Source organism: Pyrgilauda ruficollis, unplaced genomic scaffold, assembly GCF_017590135.1.
Source record: "Pyrgilauda ruficollis isolate IOZ18807 unplaced genomic scaffold, ASM1759013v1 scaffold47, whole genome shotgun sequence".
Lineage (NCBI taxonomy): Eukaryota > Metazoa > Chordata > Aves > Passeriformes > Passeridae > Pyrgilauda > Pyrgilauda ruficollis.
In genome coordinates, this window is record NW_024526266.1 from 2,298,925 (window position 1) to 2,319,780 (window position 20,856).

Genomic DNA, 20,856 nt, shown 5'->3' on the forward strand with positions numbered 1-20,856 from the left:
TTTTTCAATTATGAGTTTTTGTCGCTGTAGTGTCTGTGGCTAAATGGAAAAAGGACCATTTCATCAAGTAGGTTCCCCACCAAAAGGTGCTAGTAAGCCCTTCTCAATTAAATGCTCATCCCTTTGAATTTTTCCTTCCCTTCTTCAAGCCTGCCTTCCTTGATCTCTGTCTTCCTTCCTATATCTCTCTATCCTTAGTCTCAAATAATCCACTTTATTAAGATTTAGAGTACATTTGGGGCCATATCTCTTTGAACCATGGTTTTGAGAAGGGAGTGGAAAGAAGATTAAGTTTTCATAAGAGCTCTTGGTCTTTTCAATATATTTCAGCCTTTGACAAAGACATTCATATTCATCTCTGGTATTGCTATTTTTATAAGTCATGCTATAAGTAAATAAATATTAGTAGTACATGGATGCCTCCCAGGATTCCCATTTTGCCTTTTAAAATGCTGAAACAGGCCCCACTCAGCACAGAGTGCAGTTTTGGTTCAGATCTCACTGCAGAGCTCTGAAAGCAAAGAAGATGTTAATGCCACGTGCTAACAACGTCGTGGTTTTCTGTTCCCAGATGTGAAAGGACCACCCACCCACAGACTGTCCTGTGGCCAGTCCCCCTACACTGAGATGACAACATGGGAGAGGAAATACTGCATCCTGACAGACAGCCAGCTGGTGCTGCTCAACAGGGAGAAGGAGGTGAGACAAGCTTGCTTTGGTGCCTTTGGGAATAGGGGGGAAATGATGCCTCAGGTTTTAGCTTTTCTATTTTTCAGATTCTGTTCTGCTGTAGTGTGTAAGTCTGGGCTTCACATGAGGGGATGGTGAGCTCTCTGCACAAAGCAGGGAGACAGAACAGTTCCTTCTCTAGCTAGGGACCAAGGACAAATGATCCAAATCTCAGCCCAAGAGCATAAACAATGGTGCACTGAAGAGAGAAAAACAAGAGGGATGAGACTTCATGGGCTAAAGCTGTAATTTGACAATTAGCTCCAATATGCAAATGGACCAAAGCTTATAAAAGTTTTATAAGTATAAATGGACAACCTGTGACCGATTGTGGCCATTTTGGGTTGTGCTGCCCAAGGTGGATCCATTGAAGCCTCTTAATAAATCCCTACTTTATTCTTTAGCTCCATCTATCTAGTCTCTGTTCTAGGTCAGCCTTCACAAGGCATCAGCCTTTATTGGAGAAGTCAGCTTTCTTCATCTCCCCTTTACTTCACTCACAAATTCTTTGAAACATGTGCGAGGGGGAAAAGAGAATTTAAAAATAAATTCTTTACTGCCAGAGTGATGAGACACTAGAGCAGGTGCCTAGGGAGGTTATGGATGCCCATTCTTGTAGGTGTTCAAGGCCAAGTGGGATAAGGCCTTGAGCAGCCTGTTTTAGTGGGAGGTGTCCCTGCCCATGGCAGGGGGTTGGGACTGGGTGATCTTTAAGGTCTCTTCCAACCCCTTCCCATTCTATGAAAAGGGGAGCTAAGCTATCCTGTGTGTGAATGGGGTGGTGCACACAGTTATAATCCAGCTGGCCCAGATGCTGGTGACAGCAGCCAAAGTGCAAACTCCTCCTGGAGTTCTGCAGCCTGTGTTTGTCTGCCACTGTCTTCCTATGTTACTACTTCTTTTAATGGTAGTTAAAGCCACCACAGATATGTAAACCTGCCTCTTTATGTCAGTGCAGGCATAAAAATAGGGAAAAGTGAAGGCTTTTTATCCATGAGTTTTAGTCTAATGCCATAGTTTCCCATATTTGGCAATGACCTCAATTTTTTGTGGTTTTTCTTGATTCTTTTGAAGATTCTGTATATGGCTGTTACAGTCTGAGAGTGAGACCTGTTTCTGGTGTGGAGCAAAATATTCATTGGCTGTGCACAGGTTTATTTGCAATGAAATATTGCCTTGCATAGGGAGAGTGGGAGGAAATGGTTTAGAGAAGGACTTGGGTTATTAGAAGGGAGCAGCATTAATGCTGATGCGTGGGAGAGGTGATCAAAAGCAGGCAAAATGGAAGGCCCATTTAATGGTATTTGTTTACTGTGTAATTCCTTTTCTAGTCTGGCAGGACTGACACCTGAGGAATTGAAATATACACTGAAGAAACTTAGAGAGATGTGAGAATCATTTCTAAAATAGTGCTGTACCAGCATAGCTGGACCAAAAGGATGCATCTCATTAAGAAATGTAATTGGAACAACACTGGCTGGTATCACAAATAGTTACCTGAAGGTGGTAATCATGCACTTAGGGGTTCTTATTTCCCCTACCACAGACAGCTGAGAGCATTTTGAGGAGAGTAAGATGAGTCTTTTGACTAGGTCCTGAGGAGTAAATGTGGGAAGTCCAATGTATCACATCATTATGTTCTATGTTTAAATACACTCTGGTTTTTGTCAGAAGCTGAGGAAATTCAATACAGGCTGTAGAGGGCCTGAGGTTTAAGGGTAGCAATAACCCCCAGAAAGCAAGCAGTATTGTAAATTCTTGCAGTGTGCTTTCAAAGGGATCTTCCTGCACTACTACAATGAGAAATAGCTTGTTTTGGGAAATGCTGCATGCAGATGGGCCAAGCAGACATGCCTTTGGTGCAGGTGTGACTCCACATGCTGATAATGGGATTTGTTTCAGAAGCCTGTAGCTGGAGTCAGATTTGCCATTCTGATTTTCAAGTAATTTGTGGCTACTGTGCAATGAAAGGAAAAAGTGAAGTCCTTGCAGAGCCATGAGTGTTCAGTAGGAAAATCAGAGAATGGTTTAGTCTGGTTTCTGAGTCTGGACACACAGTCCCTTACAGAAACACACAACACGTAGAGCTGCCAGTCAGGAGAGAGACACGGGGCTGATACTCTGGATTTTGACTTTCTTCTAATTTTTCTCAACTAGGAGTATCCCTTTGCAGCCTTCCTGAGAAAAGGGAGGGGAGGCAACGCAGTTAAATTTTTCTTGGCAAGTCATTCAGAGTTGAAAGAGGCTCCATGAAATGTGATCTAGAAACAGGAGTGCACAAAGGCCTAAGGCAGCAGTGGGGTGAAATGCTTGTTAAGAGCATGATGATGGAAAAGTCTGTATAAGGGAAATCATAAAAGGATCCTGGGTGGGACCACTGGTGCAGGGAGCCTAAGGAAAGACCAGGTGAACAAAGAAGAGGAAGGTTACTTTAAGAAAAAAATGAAGATTATGTTCAGAGTAAAATTATTGGACAGGTCATGCTGGAGGAAGAGTTTTGTTGACTGAAACCAGGCAATAGGGGACAGGAGCAGGAGAGATTCCTGCTCTGAACACGGTCGTTAATGATAGAGTGAATAGGTCAGAATTCCTTTGGGCTGCTGAGGAGGATTTTGGAAACCATGTTCAGGACAGAAGGATACCCACCAGTGAGGGAGAGGGTGTGGGGGGAGAAGGAAGAGATGGCAAGAGCAGAGTGCCCTTGCAGCCTGGAGGGAGTGTTGGATGCCTTGAGAGGCTGCCTAGAGCAGAGGCTAGGCAGTGTTAAAGGAATAAATTAGGTATTTATTAAAAAGGCCTTCACAGGATACACCTTGGGCAGTACAAGAGCCTGGCTGTGGCTACACCCAAGATGGACCCTGGGTCATGAGTTCTCACACTTGTATAAGTTTTGGTCCATTTCCATATTGGGGTTGATTGTCCAATTACAGCTTCAGGTTATGAAGTCCCATCCTCCCAGATTGCTCTCCTCCATTCCCTGTTCTTTAAACTTTTTGGGCCTGAAACTGCAACAGTGTCCTTGGTTCTGGGGCTGGAAAAGGATTGTTCTGTCTGATTAAACTGTGAGGAGAACTTACCAACACTTCATCTGAAGTTCAGAGTTACATACTAATGCAGAACAGAATCTGGAAAACATGAAAGCTCAAACTTAAGGCATCAGGAGCACTTGCATCATCACAGGGCTGACATAACTTGAAAGGTGTAAGTCTGAAACCTCTCATTATTCTCTGTCCATCTGCTTTGTTACTTCATGGAATGAAAGCCAAGAAGCTTGGCCTTTGTGAGTCTGGAAGGGAACAGAAATGTGTATTTATACTGCTTCGTAAAATCCTTCCGCAAGTATGTGTGTCCAAGTTAGAAAGTGAAAAATATATACAAAGTGAAAGCAGGTAAATGGAAGAATTCTCCACTGTTTGAGTTATAATGCTAAATTTGGGTTTTTTTCAGTCAGTCCTGCTAAAATAGAGCATTATGAATTGCAGATTTTTAAGACCAAGGGAACACTACAGAAATAAACAGTGTAGTAGAGAAAATTCATTTCTCATAGTGTCCCACCACTATGGATTTATTGTCAAGGCAGTTTGAATTAAGTATATGCAAGATAAATTTTGTGCTGTGCAAGAGCAAAAGTAGGTTGAAAATCAGAGGCCTTTTGAAGTGCAACTTGATGCAAAAATATCTGTAATTACTTAGACAAAAATAGTCTGATGGTATCACCTTGTGTAGTGTAGAAAAACATTAATTACTTGACACCTTGTCAACTTTATAAAATGAGAATCGGTGAGACTTAAGAATGAAAGTTATTAATGAAAGGAAGTGTTCAGTGCCTAAAAAGTAAGCAGAAAGAAAATTAATTCCTGTAGGAATGTGGGAGACGACTTAGCAAATAAGGAGTCCTGAGTGACAGGAGGTGTGCAATTATTACACAGTGTGATAATATTTAACAGCATTTTCCAAGACAAGGAAAACAGGCCTAGATTGATGCCTATACAAATTAGTTATTTCTTCTACAAGGAAGAGTTTCCCCTGTCAGATATTTTCATCTGCTCTGGGAAACCTGTTCCATCAGGTGGGAGGAGCTGTGAGGGCACAGCAGGCATGTCTGTAAAATCAGAGCCATTTAAAACAGGGAAGGGGAATTGAGTGTTCATGAAGAGTGGTTCCAGACAGACAACCATGTGCACAGCGCTTGCACTTGGAGGCATGTGACAAATGGCTGCACCTGGCTCTGGGCTGCTTTTTAGTTGGGCTTTGTCAGCAACTTGGCTGCAGTCCTGCAGAGTGTTTTAGTCTTGTGTTCACTTGGAAATGAAGATTAACAACATTTTTTCACTGTGTTAGACTCTTCTTTTTCCCCTCCCTCCACCCAAACCTCATCTTTCTTCTTAGATTTAGAGGTGGGTTTAATCAAGGGTAAAGGATAGCAAAGACTTACATGCACTGTGACAAGATCTGCTGCTCACTGGTGCTGGTGACAGAGGCCAGCAGCAGCACAGCTGGGAGGTCTTTTCCCACTCTTCCATCTCTTGTGACTGACACCAGTGGTGGTGTGACAGTGGTGATCCAAGGGAGCAAACACTGCTGCTTGGGGCCCCAGGGGAAGCTCTTCCACATCTCACTGCCCTCCTCAAAGAATTTGTCATGTTGGGGGTCTTACAGCAAACATGTTTCACCTGTAAATAAGAGTTTGTCAAGGCTGAACCCAGCCATAAGATTTGCCTTAATTCCCAAGCAAATTTAATTTCCAAAAGCCCTGAGAAATGTTTGCTGTCAACATTTTTAAAGTGGATTTCCGTGTCAAATTTTTAGCTAGTTTCTAACTTTCTGAAGGAAGGTAAAAAATTAAAATGCATTATTTAACTGGTTTTGACATGATTCCAGACTTCCTGACTGTTAGATCAGAAGAGTCTGCAAATTCTCAAGTTTGTCTTGAACCACTCTTTCCAATCTGGAAAAATCTTATCTGCAATGAAGACATTTTTTTCATCTGCTTTTTTTAAAAAATGATGATCTTAGTTTGCCCTTAAGAAGCATTAAATGCTTGGAAAGTTCTTACTCCTATATCCCCTCCCTATCAAATTGCTAGAAATCTCCAACACAGACTTTTTATACTTAAAAAGTATGTTCAGTGGCAGGTGAGCTGGGATGCTGTTCAAGGATTTAGAGTCTCACCTCTCAACCTATCCTCATTAAATTGTGAAACCTGTCATGGAAACGTAACCTGTGATGAAAATTGTTAAGATTGCTAAAATGATCAGCATCTGGACTGTCCCTGTGTGCCTTTTTATCACAGAGTTAACACTGCTCAGACCCAGTCCTGAACCAGCAGCTTCAGCATGTCAGCTCAGGGTCAGAGAGTTCCCAGGTTGGTGAAGTCTCAACAGGGAAAGAAGATGATAAAGCTGGATGGGGGGGGAAAAAAAAGAACTGAAAGACTGAATCACCATTAGATCCTGACTCTGCAAGGCTGTGTCATTCCCTTCAATCCTTTGCTGAACTGGCTGCTGGAATGGCTGGGGCTACAGGAGTGTTGGAAAGGTGGCATATGTCTGCCTTGGTCTTCACATGGTATTTATTTGTGCAGTTCCTTGTGTTTTGGTGCCTCCCCATCCATGAATCCATTGTCTGACTGCAGAGCACTTTATAGAATTGTTGAAAATGTGCCCAGTCCCAAGGGATGCAGAGCTGCTGACCAAGTTCATTTTACATGTTCACAAAGCTGTATTTTTTTTGGAGCAGGCTGGTCTCATGCTAAGCAATAAATACTGGTCCTGCAGTCTTGGAGTTGGTTCTTTTTGTCAATATAAATCAAGACTATGGTTTTGGAGAAGTTTTACTGTAAATAACAAGGCATTTTAAAGTCAGACTTAAGGGGATCTTTTTGAGTTGATTTAGTGGGGAAATCAAAGCTGCAGTAGCTGTGTTGGTCTGGAGCCAGCAGGTGGGCATAGGTGCAGTGAGTTCACTGTGACAGGAGTGTGGCAGGGGTTTAAGGGCTGCTGAAGCAGGTGTGTGGTATGACTGGTAATAGCTGATCTGGATCTCGCAGCATCCCACCAAAAAATTCTCTGAGGGAAATCAGGAGAGGCAGAGGATCAGGAGAGTGTTTAGAAGGGAATAAGACTAAATGGAGCCTCCAGATGAGAACTGAAAATTTAATATGTGAATTTGATTGAACATATGTGGTATAAACTAACAGAATTAGTCTCTGTTTAACTTACCAACGTGCTTTTGCACAAGAGCTTATACAGCTGTAAAAATCACCAGAGAAGACAATAGTCTGATCAGAATAAGCACCAGGGGTTTGGGAAAGTTGTTTTGAAAACTGGGCACTGTTTGAAGGAGACAAATAAATCAGGATGGTAATAAATAGCATTTAAAAATGACTTTAAGAGAATGTTAAGTGCTTAGAAATCAGGAAATGCCAGAACTAGTTTTGAGAGCCATTGTAGTGTGCAGCCTGTTTCTGAAAAATGCAGTATCTCTGAGATGTTTTACAACCTTCAGTGCAAATGAATGATGGCTTTTTGTTTGCTATTAATACTCATTTTTCAGAGTTGATGGAAGATATGAAAGGATAAGCAGCAGAGGAAATAGGACAGGGGCTTCTATTTATTTAGGTGCCAGCTGTGTGTTATGTAGCCATATGAAAAGAAATTGCCATGCTACGTGTACTGCAGTTGTACTGTTGGAACCAAATCCTCATCAAAAGTACGCTGAGATATTCTGTGCCTTGCAGTCCCTGGTGCTGAACCTCCCCCATCCCTGAGGTTCCTTCCAGCTTTGGAACGTTCAGGGGAGCCCCACCCAGCCACAGGTTCCAGGCATGGTAACGGGTGCCTAGAGAAGGTGTGGTGGGCACCAACAGACAGAAGGTGTTGTGTGCACCTAGAGAAGGTGTGGTGGGCACCAACAGACAGAAGGTGTTGTGTGCACCGAGAGGAGGTGTGGTGGCCAGTACCAAGCGGTGCAGTTGCCTGCCTGGCTGCAGGCGCCATGTCTCTCTGGGTTGGAGCAACCACAGATCCAGTGGTTCACCAATACTGATCTCAGTTACTGCCTGACCGTGGCAGGACCTGCCTGACCGTGGCCATGAGCGTCCTGCTCGGTGCTGTTTGGAGGAGGCTCTCTGCAGCCTGGGAGTACTTGTACAGCGCCTCTGTGCACCAGGTAGCTGTCGCAAGTTTTGTTTTTTCCAAGTTTTTCCTGGAACCATCTGAGCAGCAGCCTCTGCCAGACTTTGCCAGCGTGGAAGCAGCCGTGGTCTGGCACTGGGGAAGCAGTTTGGAAAGGCAGGAGTGCTTTGGTAGTCGGGGGTCAGGGGTGCTGGCACCTGCTCGTGGCCGTCGTGGCTAAGTGTGCTCTTCACCGCCACCTCGCTTTCCTGGGGAGCTCTGGAATTTTGTGTTCAGGCTACAAATGCCACACTAATGCCCGAGAGCTATTAGCAGCTGAGGAGGAAATGAAGTGCCCTATCAAGATGGCACATTACCAGTGCGGCCTGGTGCCGAGTTAACGGCTGTTGGCATGGTTTCCCTGCAGGTGCCTACAGAAGGGATCCAGGAGCCGCACGATGCCTCCCGCGGGCGCTGCCTGCGCCGCACGGTCAGCGTGCCCTCCGAGGGCCAGTTCCCCGAGTACCCGGCAGAGGGGGCCGCCCAACTAGGTAAGAGAGCCTTGGACACGAGAAAGAAATAAATAAATACGTTAGTTGAGCTGCGAGCTCCCAGAGGGCAGAGCCCTGCCGGAGCAGCCCGGCTAGGGCGGTACCGCTGCGGGATGTGGAGGTCGCAGAGCCCAGGTGTTGTGTGTAAATGCCTCCAGCAAAGCGACTGCCAAACACCAGGATTTATCCAGATATCAGGGACATATCTGGGATGCTGGCACATGGGGAGCTTTGTGGCTGTGTTTTTAAACTCACCAGGCAGCTCTGGGATTGAAAGGTGAGAGCTGCTGGATGCGGGTCAGTGGGAATGCAGCTCTTGGGGGTGGCTCGAAGTGGTTTCTGCTGCTTTAGAACTGTTAGCTGGTTATGTTTTACCTCACCTCTGGAATTTCCTTGGCTTCGTATTTTCACAACAAGCACCGAATAACAGGTTTTTCTCTAGCTTACCTCATGCTTGTTCAGGGTGCCGTTCCTAAAAGAAACAGCCATCTGCCTGCTGTTTGCTATAATTATACATGTTGAAATTTAGGCAAAAAAAAAAAAAAAAAAGAGATAGGTATTAAAAATGACAGACAAATTTGCAGTGGTTCCTCAAGTCCAGGTTTGGCCCCGTTCCCCCTGTTTCCACCCCACCTGTGGCTGCATAAAGAGCACCATTCCAGCTCTTCCCAGAAAAGAAGGAAGAGGCAGCAACCACACACTTCAAATGAGCTCTTCTTTCTCTGCCCAGCCTATGTGAGAAGCTTCCCTTCACATAGGCTGGTGAGACTTAGGAGCAGTTCTTCCCTGGTTCAGCCATGAAAAATGTCACTCCTGGGAGAGTGAGCTATGAGGAATAAATATGCATCTGTATATAGTAAAGCAGCCTTGATAGCTGCTATCCAAGGTAAAGAGCAGATAAGGTATTTTGCATTTCAGAGCTTTTTTTTTTTACTAAGTATTTTATTTTGCAAGTATATCACACATAAGTAAGGAATATCCCACCTTTGTAGACAGTTAATTATCACTTTGCAACTGTATTGCTTATTTATTTGTACTTGTCAGTAACACTATTTAACTCTTCCTCATTTGAGGAAGGCAGATAAGGTTCTTTTTTTTATTTCCTAGATTACAGATTGAAAGTGTGAAAATAAACAGGACAAAGTTGGGGATTTAGGAGGGAAAACTGCAAAATACTTTGAGATGAGTGACATGAAAAGAGCCCTGATTTGATTTGTTTGTGGAGTTTCAAATGCACCTCTAAATGATCATTTTGTTTTGCCCTATGTATAAATGTTCATTCTTGTTTGAAACTAAACCTGGTATTAATCATCTTTACATAGTGCTGTAAGCAAAATACTTACTCCAAGTATATGGCTAGTGAGGTGTATAAAGAATTGCATTGCAGCCAGTCTGCACTAGGCAGTGAATATTATTTATAGCTTCACAAGCTAGAAAGACCTTTAAAAATCTAAGATTTAAATACCTTCTTCTGCTATGCCATGTGCAAAAATGAGTGGATTTTCTAGACTTCTCTGAGCATCTCAATAGCTGGAAATCCCAGTGTTATGTTTTTATATGGAGCCGTGTAACATTCTTGATTTTTCTTGAAGGCCATAGAGAATGGATGACTCTGCTATTTGTTATCTGCCTTGCTGTGTATCTTGCTTCAGTTTTAGATGCAAGTGGCATCTTGTAGTGTGTTATTTGATATATGCCTGACAAGAATATATTAAAAGTACAAGATATCTACATGGTCCTCTCCATGTGAGAGCTACAACTGTAGTGAATACAGATGTCACAGAATGTGTGGGTAAAGGAACTGGGCATGCAGTGGAAGGGGAAAATTGAGCAATGCCCTTTCTGTGAGTATGGAAGAGAGTGGAGGGAAGGTCATATATAATTTCAGATTGCAGTGCCCTAGGTAGTTCCTTTGTTCTCGCATCCTGGTTAAAAATGTCTCTTGTCATGATTACAGAATTCCTGCTAATGAAAAAAGTGGGTTGATAGCAAGCAGTGGGAATAGCTTTATGTCAAGATGCTGAGCCAGAGGACACATTAGTGAAGGGAACCATTGCACATCTTTATACAGAGAAAGAAGCAGATGGTAGCAGCCAGGACGTATCACAAGCAGTACAGATAACAACTGCACTAAAATAGCTTTGGAATGGACACCAAAAGCTGAAAGGCACAGCAGAGGCAGCTACAGAATCTGGTAAAGAAATTGCTATGCAGAGCTGATAAGAATATCAAGCTTGTCCCAGGGAATCATGTGGATAACATGGTAACTGCAGGCCATGCATCTGACAGTGATATCTGAAATTACTCCTTGCAGAAGAGCTCCTTAGGATTGGCTCTAGTGCAGAGGTGAAGGCATTTGCTCGTTTCCCTAAGTAAGGTTGCCATACCTCTCTTGTGATTTCCTAAATAGATTTATTTATTAAAAATCAAAGAGGAGGGATAAGGTGATGGGGCTCTTTTTCATTGGTAGCAGTAAAGTAACTTGTATGAGTAACATATAACTTGTATGAGAATCTTTTTGTGACTAGAGCAAATAGAACAGTGTGTGTTATTCAGGGGCTTTGCATAATCAGCAGTAGCACCCATTCTGCAGATTTCTGTGGCATTCTTTACAGAATTATGCACACATCCGTGTAGCACCATTCCTAGGAAGTGTGTGGGAGAGAAACTACCCACGTTACATCTGAGAAATGGAAGCAAGAGATGTGTAACTCCCCAAAGTTCAGCACTAAGTCAAGTGTGCTTCACCCAAGGGCTGCTGAAGTCATTCTCGCCGTCTCTTTCATTTTCCCCCTTGCTGCAGGCTTGGCTCAGCTGTTTGGGAGGCAGCTGCTGCACCACTGCGGTTGCAGTCCCTTGTACTAAGATAGACACCAATTTCCACATACTTCAGTACAGCAAGCTGTAATTTGTGATGGTTCAGCAGCTGCCAGAGGAGCAGCTGAGCCATCCCTTCTGAGCAGGCAGAAACCACTGTGGTCACCCTCAAATGAGGGCCGGAGGGGCAGCACAGAAAAAAAAGCACAAGATAGAAAGTGACTTGTTTAAACACTGAAAACTAATAAGATCATTTAAAAATTCTAACTCCAGAGACACTCAGCATCTGCTGCTACCTTAGCAGCTTGCCCTCTGCTTGCAGGCAGGGGATAGGTTGCTGATGCTGAGATTTTTAATTCCTGTCTGGAAGATACACTGTACACTAAGTTGCGTCAGCAAGCCATCCGTTAAATATATGCCATAAAATTTCCTTGGTGCATAATCCCTATCATTGTAGTGATACCTCTGTGAGTGAACAGGCACACTCTAAATATGTCATTTGCTTGCTAGGATTTCATCTTGGCAGCACTTACTCAGAGGAGCCTCCATTGAAGAAAGCTAAAAATGTAGCTGTAATTTCTCCCTAACTCCAGTTTGACAGCCTCTAACCTTCTTTCAAGTGTTATTTGCAGTGGGGTAATTCTGTTATAAAGTGTGATGCAGGTCCTGGGGACCAGCACCTAAATGTCACAGGAAGAGGAACTCAAGCTGCCCCATCTCTGTTTTGCCTCCATTTCTGCTTCAGATCCTGCTCTTTTTTCTAACAGGTGTATTTTTTCCTGTTAGGGAGATTACATCCTTTTAAAGGATCGTTGTTTATAATAGTGTGTTGGAATTAGCCCATTCATTCAGTAAAAGCATGATTCAGATTTCCACCATTCATGCTGTTTGACAGGCTAGTAGCAGTTACCACTTCCTTTCCCAAAATAATTGTCTTCTCTCTTGCTCTGCTTCCTTCTTGCCACCTGCTCACTCTAAATGAGGGTTGTTAAGCAGACTACGCAGCAGAAGTTTGGATTCTAGCAGCTTTGTGGCATTAATAAGAGATTTTATTTTTCTTTTTTGCCTGCATATGTGAAAATATCAGGAGGAATTGAAAGTGAGGAAAAGCTTTGGGGTCTGGTTTTGTTGCTGTTGTTTTTTTTAAATTTTCAAGTATTAGAAAAGAGCATCATCAGTGAGAGTTTTTGAGATTCTCTGATGCTTGGAAGGGCTAGTACTGATGCAAATAAATCTTCTTTTTGTATTTGGAGGTGAAATCATCCAAGAAGAAAAAAAAAAAGACTGTTTCACTTGTTGAAACAAGTTAACCCTACTTTTTTTCAGTCTGAATATGCATCTCTTGAAAAAAGGTTGCTGAAAGGAGGTCAGAGGTGAAGATGCCCCTTGCAAATTTTAGTTTTGTCTTCACCCTGAGTCACTAGCATTGAGAATGAAGCTCAGATCTGTTTTGATGCCAGACTAAATTGCATTGCTACCAGGAGAGCAGTTAGCTGGGCAGAAATCCTGCCTCTGTACTCTTCTAAAAATCCAGAGGCTTTGGAATTGGAGTGAGCAACAGAAGATGAGTTAAGCAGCATCTGGTGTCTCTGCTGCATGCTGTGTGCCTCTTAGAACAGTTAGTGCAAGTCTCTGCTGAGCCCTCCTGCCTGGGGAGGATTTCTCCAATACCCAGCCCATGCTCTTCCTTCAGGTAAAAACCTGGCAGGAGAGAGCAGACAAGAGCTAAAAAGATTCCTGGGGTGATTTTAATAACTTCTTTTTCTAAGACAAAGTTGTTTACAACTAAAACTATCAAAGCTGAGCTTTGCTTTCTGTATATTCCAGCTGGAATGAGTATTGGTGATGAAAGAAAAAATAGATTTACTCTGTGCTCACCACATAATTAAGATCCTTGTGCAGTAGCAGCTAAGATAAATACCTGGAAAGGGTTACTAGTTTTAGAGGTGGGGAGAGGGAGACAGTTTGTTTTGGAACAAAAAGAATTGTTTGTGACCTGCTCAATGGGAGAATCTGCAATGCACCAGTTTCTACACTCAGTAGAGGTTTTTATGTTCAGCAAAGATTTATTTAGGAGATATGCAGGAATTTGAGATCATGGAAGTCCTGTAACTTCTAAGAAAAGTGTGTGCCAAAAAGAGGGCTGTCCTTCACCTTCCACCATTCAGCCTGACCTACAAAGAATATCTGTTGGTTAACCCTAACTGTTAGAAAGTAGGGATAAAAAAATGCACTTCACAGCTCCCTGTGTCTCATCTGTAGGGATTTATGATGTGCCTTGGTGCAGTAATTTTCCCAGTAGCCCTCTCTGCTTTTTTGCCCTGCTGCCATGTGCAAAATACCCATCTACTGTCAACTGTTGTGTGTGGCAGGGAGACAAAACAGGGCTTGGGTTTAGCCCTCAGACTGAGGGGTGTGTTTGGCAGTATCTCTGGCAGAAAGATGGATTCAGACGTGCTGACTTGACATGTTTGGAGCTCTCTGGGTTTGCCCAACCTGGGCTTGCACGAGCCTGTTTGTGTGTACCTGCGAGAGATTCCCATCCTCCTCTCTGCAGACCCAGGAGAATCAGATGCCTTGCTGCCAGTTCTCTTTATCATGTAATTTAGCAAGCCTCTGTGAGTGGCTGGGGATTCTTCTTTTTCTTTTTGACCTGTGCTTTGTACCACAAAGCTCAATTGCAGTGTCCCCAGCAGCTGCAAGGCTGGGACAGGGAGCAGGGCTCTGCACCCTGGGGGATGTGACACCACGCTCTGTTTCCACAGGCTGCAGGTGGTCCCATGCATTTTCTGCTTCCATTCTCTGCTTCCCTTCAGTCCAGACCTGCCAGAATTGCCAGAACCCATGTGTGGGAGCCTTTAGCAAGCTGGGATCTGAAGCCTTTGGCTCATGTAATTACACAAACAAGGCTTTGCTGACAACCACAACCTTCGCTTGCTTCACTGTCTGCTGCCTTGGGTCATGATCTCTTAGTGCTGTGACTTGGGTATGAGGAGTAGGGAGTGTAATTATGCCAAAATCAATTGAAATTCTAAAACTTTTAAGTCTTTAGATGGTATTGTTTACCCATCATGGTCTATCCCAAAATGCAAATGCATACATACCATGAGTTGCCTTTTAAAAAACCTCCTGTGAAATCCAGGACATCTTGGACGTCTTTAGAGGCTACAGAGGGAAACATCTACTGTGTGAAAAGTGCCCTGCTATCTTTTGGCATCCACAAAAGAGTATAGGAAACATTGGGAAAAGCCCTGAAGTGATCTGAAATTTGGACAATGTACAGTGCAATTTGCCTGCCTTGGAAGGATGAAGAGTTTAGGCAACTCTGCTTGAAATTAAAGCTGACTCCAGGGAGGCTGGATGTAACAAACAGGATGCCTGGATCTCAGTGACATTCCCCTGGGCAATTGGAGTTATTTGTATACAGAAAATTGCCAAGCTGCTATCTTTCTTCTTCTATACCGCAAGCGAAGCCAAAGGATTTTGGTTTGTTCTGAATGCTGCTGAAACTTTATTCCCCTGCACATAGATTATCTGTGCTGAAAGCTGAGTTTCATCATGAAGCAAATTTTTATCTGTTTAGATCTTAAACCTTTTTAGGGCAGAGATAAAGGGTAAGAACACATAATCTCAGCTTTCTAATATTGACACATAATCCATTAGGGCTTTTTTTTTTTTTTCCCTTGGAAATGTATATTACATCCCTGCCCACTGCCTCCAGAGCACACACAAAAAAATCACTTCAATAATTTTTAAATTTTATGTTGAGAGCATGAAGAGCAACTCTGTAAGGAGAGCATGTTGTGCAATGTAGTAATTTCTCAGAACTGGTGGCTCTTGGGCCATCTGGGGTAGACTTGTTGCCTGTGTTCTAACCAAACCTTGGTTTGCTATGAAGCACCCTATGATTTTACTTTGTTTTCTCAAGAACAGCAATAAAAAAATATTATGAAATTCTTTAGAGAAATCTACCTTAAATCATACATGAACTCACTGTGGATTGTTCAGTTTTGTAGCTTCTCTTTTCTAGTTGTTTATCTTGTGGCAAAAAGTAATAACACGTCACCCAGCCATGTACACTTACCTTTTTTCCATCAATAACAACTGGCTTAACACTTAATGGAAAATTAGCCTTCCTTTCTACTGCCCGAATTTCCTTGTCTTGTCTAGAGTTAGTTTGAACTGTTGGGCTAAACTTAAATGTACTGATCTGATTCAGAGCTGGGTATTAGTTTACAGAATTAGCTGTTGATCAATTTATTGCTTTAGTATAAGTTGATTCTCAAAAATGCAGGTATTTATGAGATGCATCTAGTTGGAAATTCAGTGTACAAAGCTGTCTCTGCTGTGCAGGCATGTGCACATTCCTGTCTCCCTGCTCTCCCACCCTCCTTGGTGCTGCTTCTGTTGCTTCCAGGGGAATCGATTCGGCTCCATGCAGTGAAGTCTTGCTCACATCCTTGTTGTGGTGATGGGCTGGCTTTGAGCCTGACCTGGGAGATGTTCCAAATTACCCCCAGCAGCAGCCTGGAGTTAGAGGAGCTTGGGTGTAATACAGAGCTGCTCTCTGTGTTGCCTTTGATGGAGCCAGTGCTCTCACAGCAGGACTGGAGCCACGGCCCAAGCGAGTACTTGGGATTTTATTAACCTGCCACCCTTTGTCAGTGATCCCTCTTAATGGCACAAGGGGAGGAAAGGATTAGAACTGTGATTTTTATCTGCAAAAAGGACAAAAACGTTTGAGCAGCTCAGCAGAGAGAGATAATTTACTTAAAGGAAAAATAATAAAGCCACAGAGGAAAATTGAAGTCCTCCAAGAGGAAATTGGGCTATTGAACTCCACTGGAGTTAATCAAGAGCTCTTCCAGCAGGCACCTCTGTGCTGCAAGCTGATCCTGGAGTCCCAAAAGCAGCCTTGGAGCTGGAGGGGACTATACATTCTAGCAGTGATTAGTGCCCATTAAGATACAATTGGTGTCCAGGAGTGCTTTTGGCTACAGACTAATAATTCTTGATGTTTGAGGCTGCTTGGTCTTGTGCATCACCCAGTAAAGAACTGAAGGGTTTTTCTGCTTTCTTTTTTTTTGTCTCAGTTGAAACTGCAGCTCGTTTCAATGAGCTGGATGCAGTTTAGGTGAGGGTCTGACCACTGAAAACTCCAGTCATCCCACTTGTTCCTCCTCACCACTGGTCTTTTCCCACTGTTCTGTGCCATGGGCAAGCTAAAGCAGTAGCATAAAAGTCCTGATAATTGTACAGAAGTATTGTAATATTATCAGGGGTTTCCAAAAATTTTTATTCAATGTCACAGTCTTTTGGAAACAACTTTTATCCCTAGACTTTACAAATTGCATTTTGAATTTCTGAATCTGGGTAGATTTCTAGAATAATTCCAAGTACTTGTATAATCTGCCTTTCCCACCCCTAATTTATTTGTTTTTTAATTGCCCCATTCACTCTTTCTACCTAAGTATTCAGCAGATGTCTTTGCTTGAGTCAGACAGATTCTTCAGCATTTCAGAAATCTTTTTTTTGAGGCCCGTACAGCAAGTTGTAGGATTGACAAAAATAGCTACCAGGATGGAACCTTCCTGCATCACTAAAAATGGCTTCTTTAGGAGAAATAGGCAGATTATGGCTGTATTTCAGAGATGAATCTGAAATTTTAACCCTTCTGTTAGAACCTGATTTTAAAACAGAGGATTCCTAAATGATGGAAAAAGAAACCAAATAATAAATATAAAAATTTAAAAATAAATATAATGATAATTATGATAATAATAGTAATAATAATAATAAAAAGCAAGAAGCCATGATTTTCCCATAAAAGCACAAGAACCCTTTTGAAGAGATGTACAGGCTAACTTCCATTTCCCAGTCCTTAATTTTTCCATCTTTCCTCTCGTGCCCTGTGGTGCACATGCACTGTGTGCTGTTGCTCCACCCTCCGGAGAGGAGAGATGCTTTTCTGTGGTGCCCAGCTCTGCAATGTAATTACCCCAGCATTCCTGGCTCTCTGCCTTGGAGAGAGAACATAGTGGGCCCTCGTGAGCTGCTGCTGCTCTTCTACAAATTCTGGCTCCACTGTGATCCCAAGTTTTCCCTACTGCTTCCAGTAATTAGATATTTCCAAGCAGCAGGTCAGACCAATTTGTCCTTTGGAGGGACTGTATATTACATTGCTCTGCTGTTAGTGACAGATTTTTGGGGGAGAATGCATTTTTTTGGAGCTTCTGTTCCAGTGCTACTCTTGGTGCAAGATCCCTGGGAACAGTAACAATTTTTTTTTTATTATTTATTTTGCAGTCAGTATTGTTTAAGCACACATTCAGTAAGTTTCTTTCCCAAGGGCTAGGCTTGCTTTTTTCACAGATTTTCCACCTGAGCCTTGGCAGGAGACAGGGTGACCAAAGCTGTTTCTTCCAGGAAAGACACTGAGGGTGTGGGAAATTGTTACCTGAGACAATGTGCAGAAGTAACCCTGCAAGAAAAAAGGTGGTGGAAAAAAATGGGGTGAATCAGAGGTATTGCAGTCAAATGGCAAAATTAGAGAAAAATTAGGAAAAATTTGAAGAAAATTAAAAATAAACTGAACACTTGCTCTTGACAACAGCAAAAGGCAGCCCCTCAGTTCCTGGTGAGCAATTTTAGCTTGTTTAGCAACAGGCTGAGCAACTTCACATTTTTCCTCTGTGTGTGTGTGTGTGTGTGCTCTGGTGCCCCTGGCTGGCAGGTGGGACCTGCTGGAGGGCAGACTGTAAAAATGGGCTTTTAAACATGACACTCTTTTGTCGGAGTGTCACAAGGTGTAAAGGGGACGGTATGGTGGCAGCAGCAACCAAACTCTGTGGGGTTTGGCTTCTGTGCCTTAAAGAGCTGTAAATAAATAAAAATGCTATGCCTGGAAGTTCAGCTCTCAGCACTTCTAAAATAAATAATAATAAAAAAAAAATAGAGCTCAGGAAAAGGCAATTGGTATCAGACTTCACCATTTCACTCCCAAAGCCACAAATCTTTGAATTTAAAGACAAAAATAAAAGGCAGTGCAGAAAACAAAGAGGGGGGAGGGAAGTTCATTGTTTGCTTAAGTGACTCTTGGGGCTTTTTTGGTGCTGTGTATTTCCTAAACTGTAGAAGTATTTGAAGTGGGGAAACATCTTCAGAGGAAGTGCAGTTTTTCAAACAGATTCAGATATATTTCCTGGTCCAGCTCTTGAGCTGTTTTCATGTCAATCGGCTCCTTGCACTCTGGGCAGCCTCTGCAGTGATATCACCCTCTTAAGTTTCCCTGTAGCCGATTTTAGCCTCGGAGTCAGCTGCTGGAGATCCCTGAGTTTTCCCAGCATCAGCCGCGTTTTCACAGGAGCGTCTCCTCCTGCCCACACCCCTCCCACCCCACCCCGAGAGCTCGCGCTGCCTCTCGGCTCCCTTGGGACAGGAGAATGGCCGGTGTGCCGGTGGCGGCGGGGCCGTGCCGCTGTTTCTGCGGAGCAGCCGTGGCGCTGGCCGGGCGGGCGGCTCTCGGGGGGCGGCTCTCGCCCAGCCGCAGCCGGGCGGCCGAATAGCGCGGCCGGCGCTGCGCCCCCCGGCCGCTCCGCGGAGAGGAGGCGGCTCCGCTGCCCCCGCTCGGCATCCTGGCAGGACCATGGTGGAGCTGATAGGATTCGCACAGAATGCAGGGCACAGGTGAGACAGATCCCTCCGGACACGGCCGGATCGCTGCGGTGATTCCTGCCGTGATTCCTGCCGTGATTCCAGCGGGGCGGGGTTGGCTGGGAGGCACAGAGGTGTTCTGCTGGAGGTTTAAAATGACTTGGCTCAAAGCGACTCGAAACTTGCGCGCGTGTATCAACTCTTATTCGTTGTTTCAGCTTTATGCAAAGGTCTTTAAAGAGATGTTTGCATTGGTACTTTTCTGCTCAATTAAGTGTTAGTATTAGAACAACATGTAGGTGTAAAGGTGAAATGCAGGTTTTTGTAAACAGCTTAAAATCTCTTTTATTGCCACTAAAATCGTGAGGTTTATTTTTTTCCCTCGTACTGAAAGCCCTTACCTAAGTCAGTACATTTTTAAATGACATTGGATTTCTAGGTAAGGCCAGACATCATCATTCAAGGGCACCCTGTGGGAATATTTGTCAGTGTTTACTTGTGGCTGGCATTATGTGATGTTTCCAGCATGTTGCCAACCTTGCTTCCCGTCCCCCAGAAAGTGATGGTAAATCAAAGCAGTTCAGGGAATCCTACAGGTTGTACATAAAAAACAAGATTTGGTTTCCTTTCAATATAAAGGACATTGCCTTAGCAATGCCACTCGCTTTTCCAGCAGCTATTGTCCTAAAATGTATTAAGTGATAGCAAGCTGGAAAGCATTTAAGTTTCCTGCCTTTTGATATGGTTGAACAGTTTCCAGTAGGTACCAAACCAATAAATGTTGTCTAAGGAACCGGGGAATGGAATCTCCTGAGTCAAATGTTTTCTACTTTGGAAACCTCCTTTCATAGGTGCTGATTAGGACGTCCTCCTTAGTCATTTTCCTCCTCATCCGTAGACAGGGTGAATACTAATTTACGAACTTGTAGAGACTGTTTTTGTTAGCCTGAACCAATGGGCTTGTTCTGCAACTGCTTTTGAATTACATGATCAGAAAATGAAAACCTTCTGCCTCAGCTTTTTTCAGACAAACACGCATTTCTTTGAAAAACAAGCAAACTTTTGGCAAACTGCTCAGAAAAGTTCAAGGCACCACAATGCCTATTCCTTCCAAATTTCATTTAGGTGATTTTTGGGGTAGTTACCACGAGGTTGCCTTTAGAATTTCCTGTCTCTTTTTGGGGCTCTTCCATATGATTAACATGTTAATAGGGTAGAGAATTAAGAGTACAATACCAGGGAGCTGTGGAAGGCAGATGTGAGTAGCAACTTACACATTCCTGCAAATTCTTCATGTTGTTGCCCAGCTTCATCTGATACTCAGTGGGTACTCTCACTCTCTCTCTCTTTAAAATCTCCAGGGAGGGAAAAAAAGTGTAATTGCAATGAATACTTGAGGTGACTTGTGTCAGAAAGATCTGTCATGGCTCTTTAAAGCTCATGGGAATAAATCAGCTTCATTTGTGCATGAGCAGGAGGAAGGGACATTCTGGTACACTAAGCCTTAACCTTGCCATTTTCTGATATCTGGGAGTTAGTGTAACATGTAATATTGGAAGTCAAAGAATTTGGGGATGCAGCAAATTACAGGGTGTGATGGCATTTGTAAATGGCTCGTTGGCATCAAGAGACAGATTCGTTCTCCAGCCTGTAGAGGTATGTACCTTGTCCAAGCTTTAATTCTCCACAAAGGGAGAGCTTCCTTTTATCTAGATTTCTTGGCTAATTGGCATCAGACAGCACAAATGTTTTTTAGGAGGGCTAATAATGGTGGGATTTGAAACTGGGCCAGTGGCAGAAGGGAGACCTAATGATCCCCTTCCATTTAATTTTCTTTAGCTATGGGTGACTGCTTCTGGTAAGGGAGAGGGAAATCTGCCCGGGAAGTCAGCAAGTAAATTATGTAACTACAGGCAGAGCTTATGGATTCAGCTCTATCACCTCCACGTGTGAAATTGTCTACAGGCTAGGAGTGTGTATTTAATGGGAAA

At 43.3% G+C, this 20,856-nt stretch overlaps 1 protein-coding gene across 9 annotated transcripts in view; it reads left to right on the top strand.

Moving 5' to 3' along the window:
• The window catches only part of RASAL2 (RAS protein activator like 2), a 163,911-nt gene that overhangs the window by 81,671 nt on the left and 61,384 nt on the right, over positions 1–20,856 (top strand). For 8 of the 9 annotated variants that reach the window (XM_041478873.1, XM_041478874.1, XM_041478876.1 and 5 more), the window contains exons 2-3: positions 572–699; positions 8,272–8,395. In XM_041478873.1, coding sequence (XP_041334807.1) covers positions 572–699; positions 8,272–8,395 — 252 coding nt within the window. Of the gene's footprint in view, positions 1–571; positions 700–8,271; positions 8,396–18,686; positions 18,899–20,856 lie in introns of those variants that run through there. The other variant, XM_041478882.1, reaches the window with a different exon arrangement.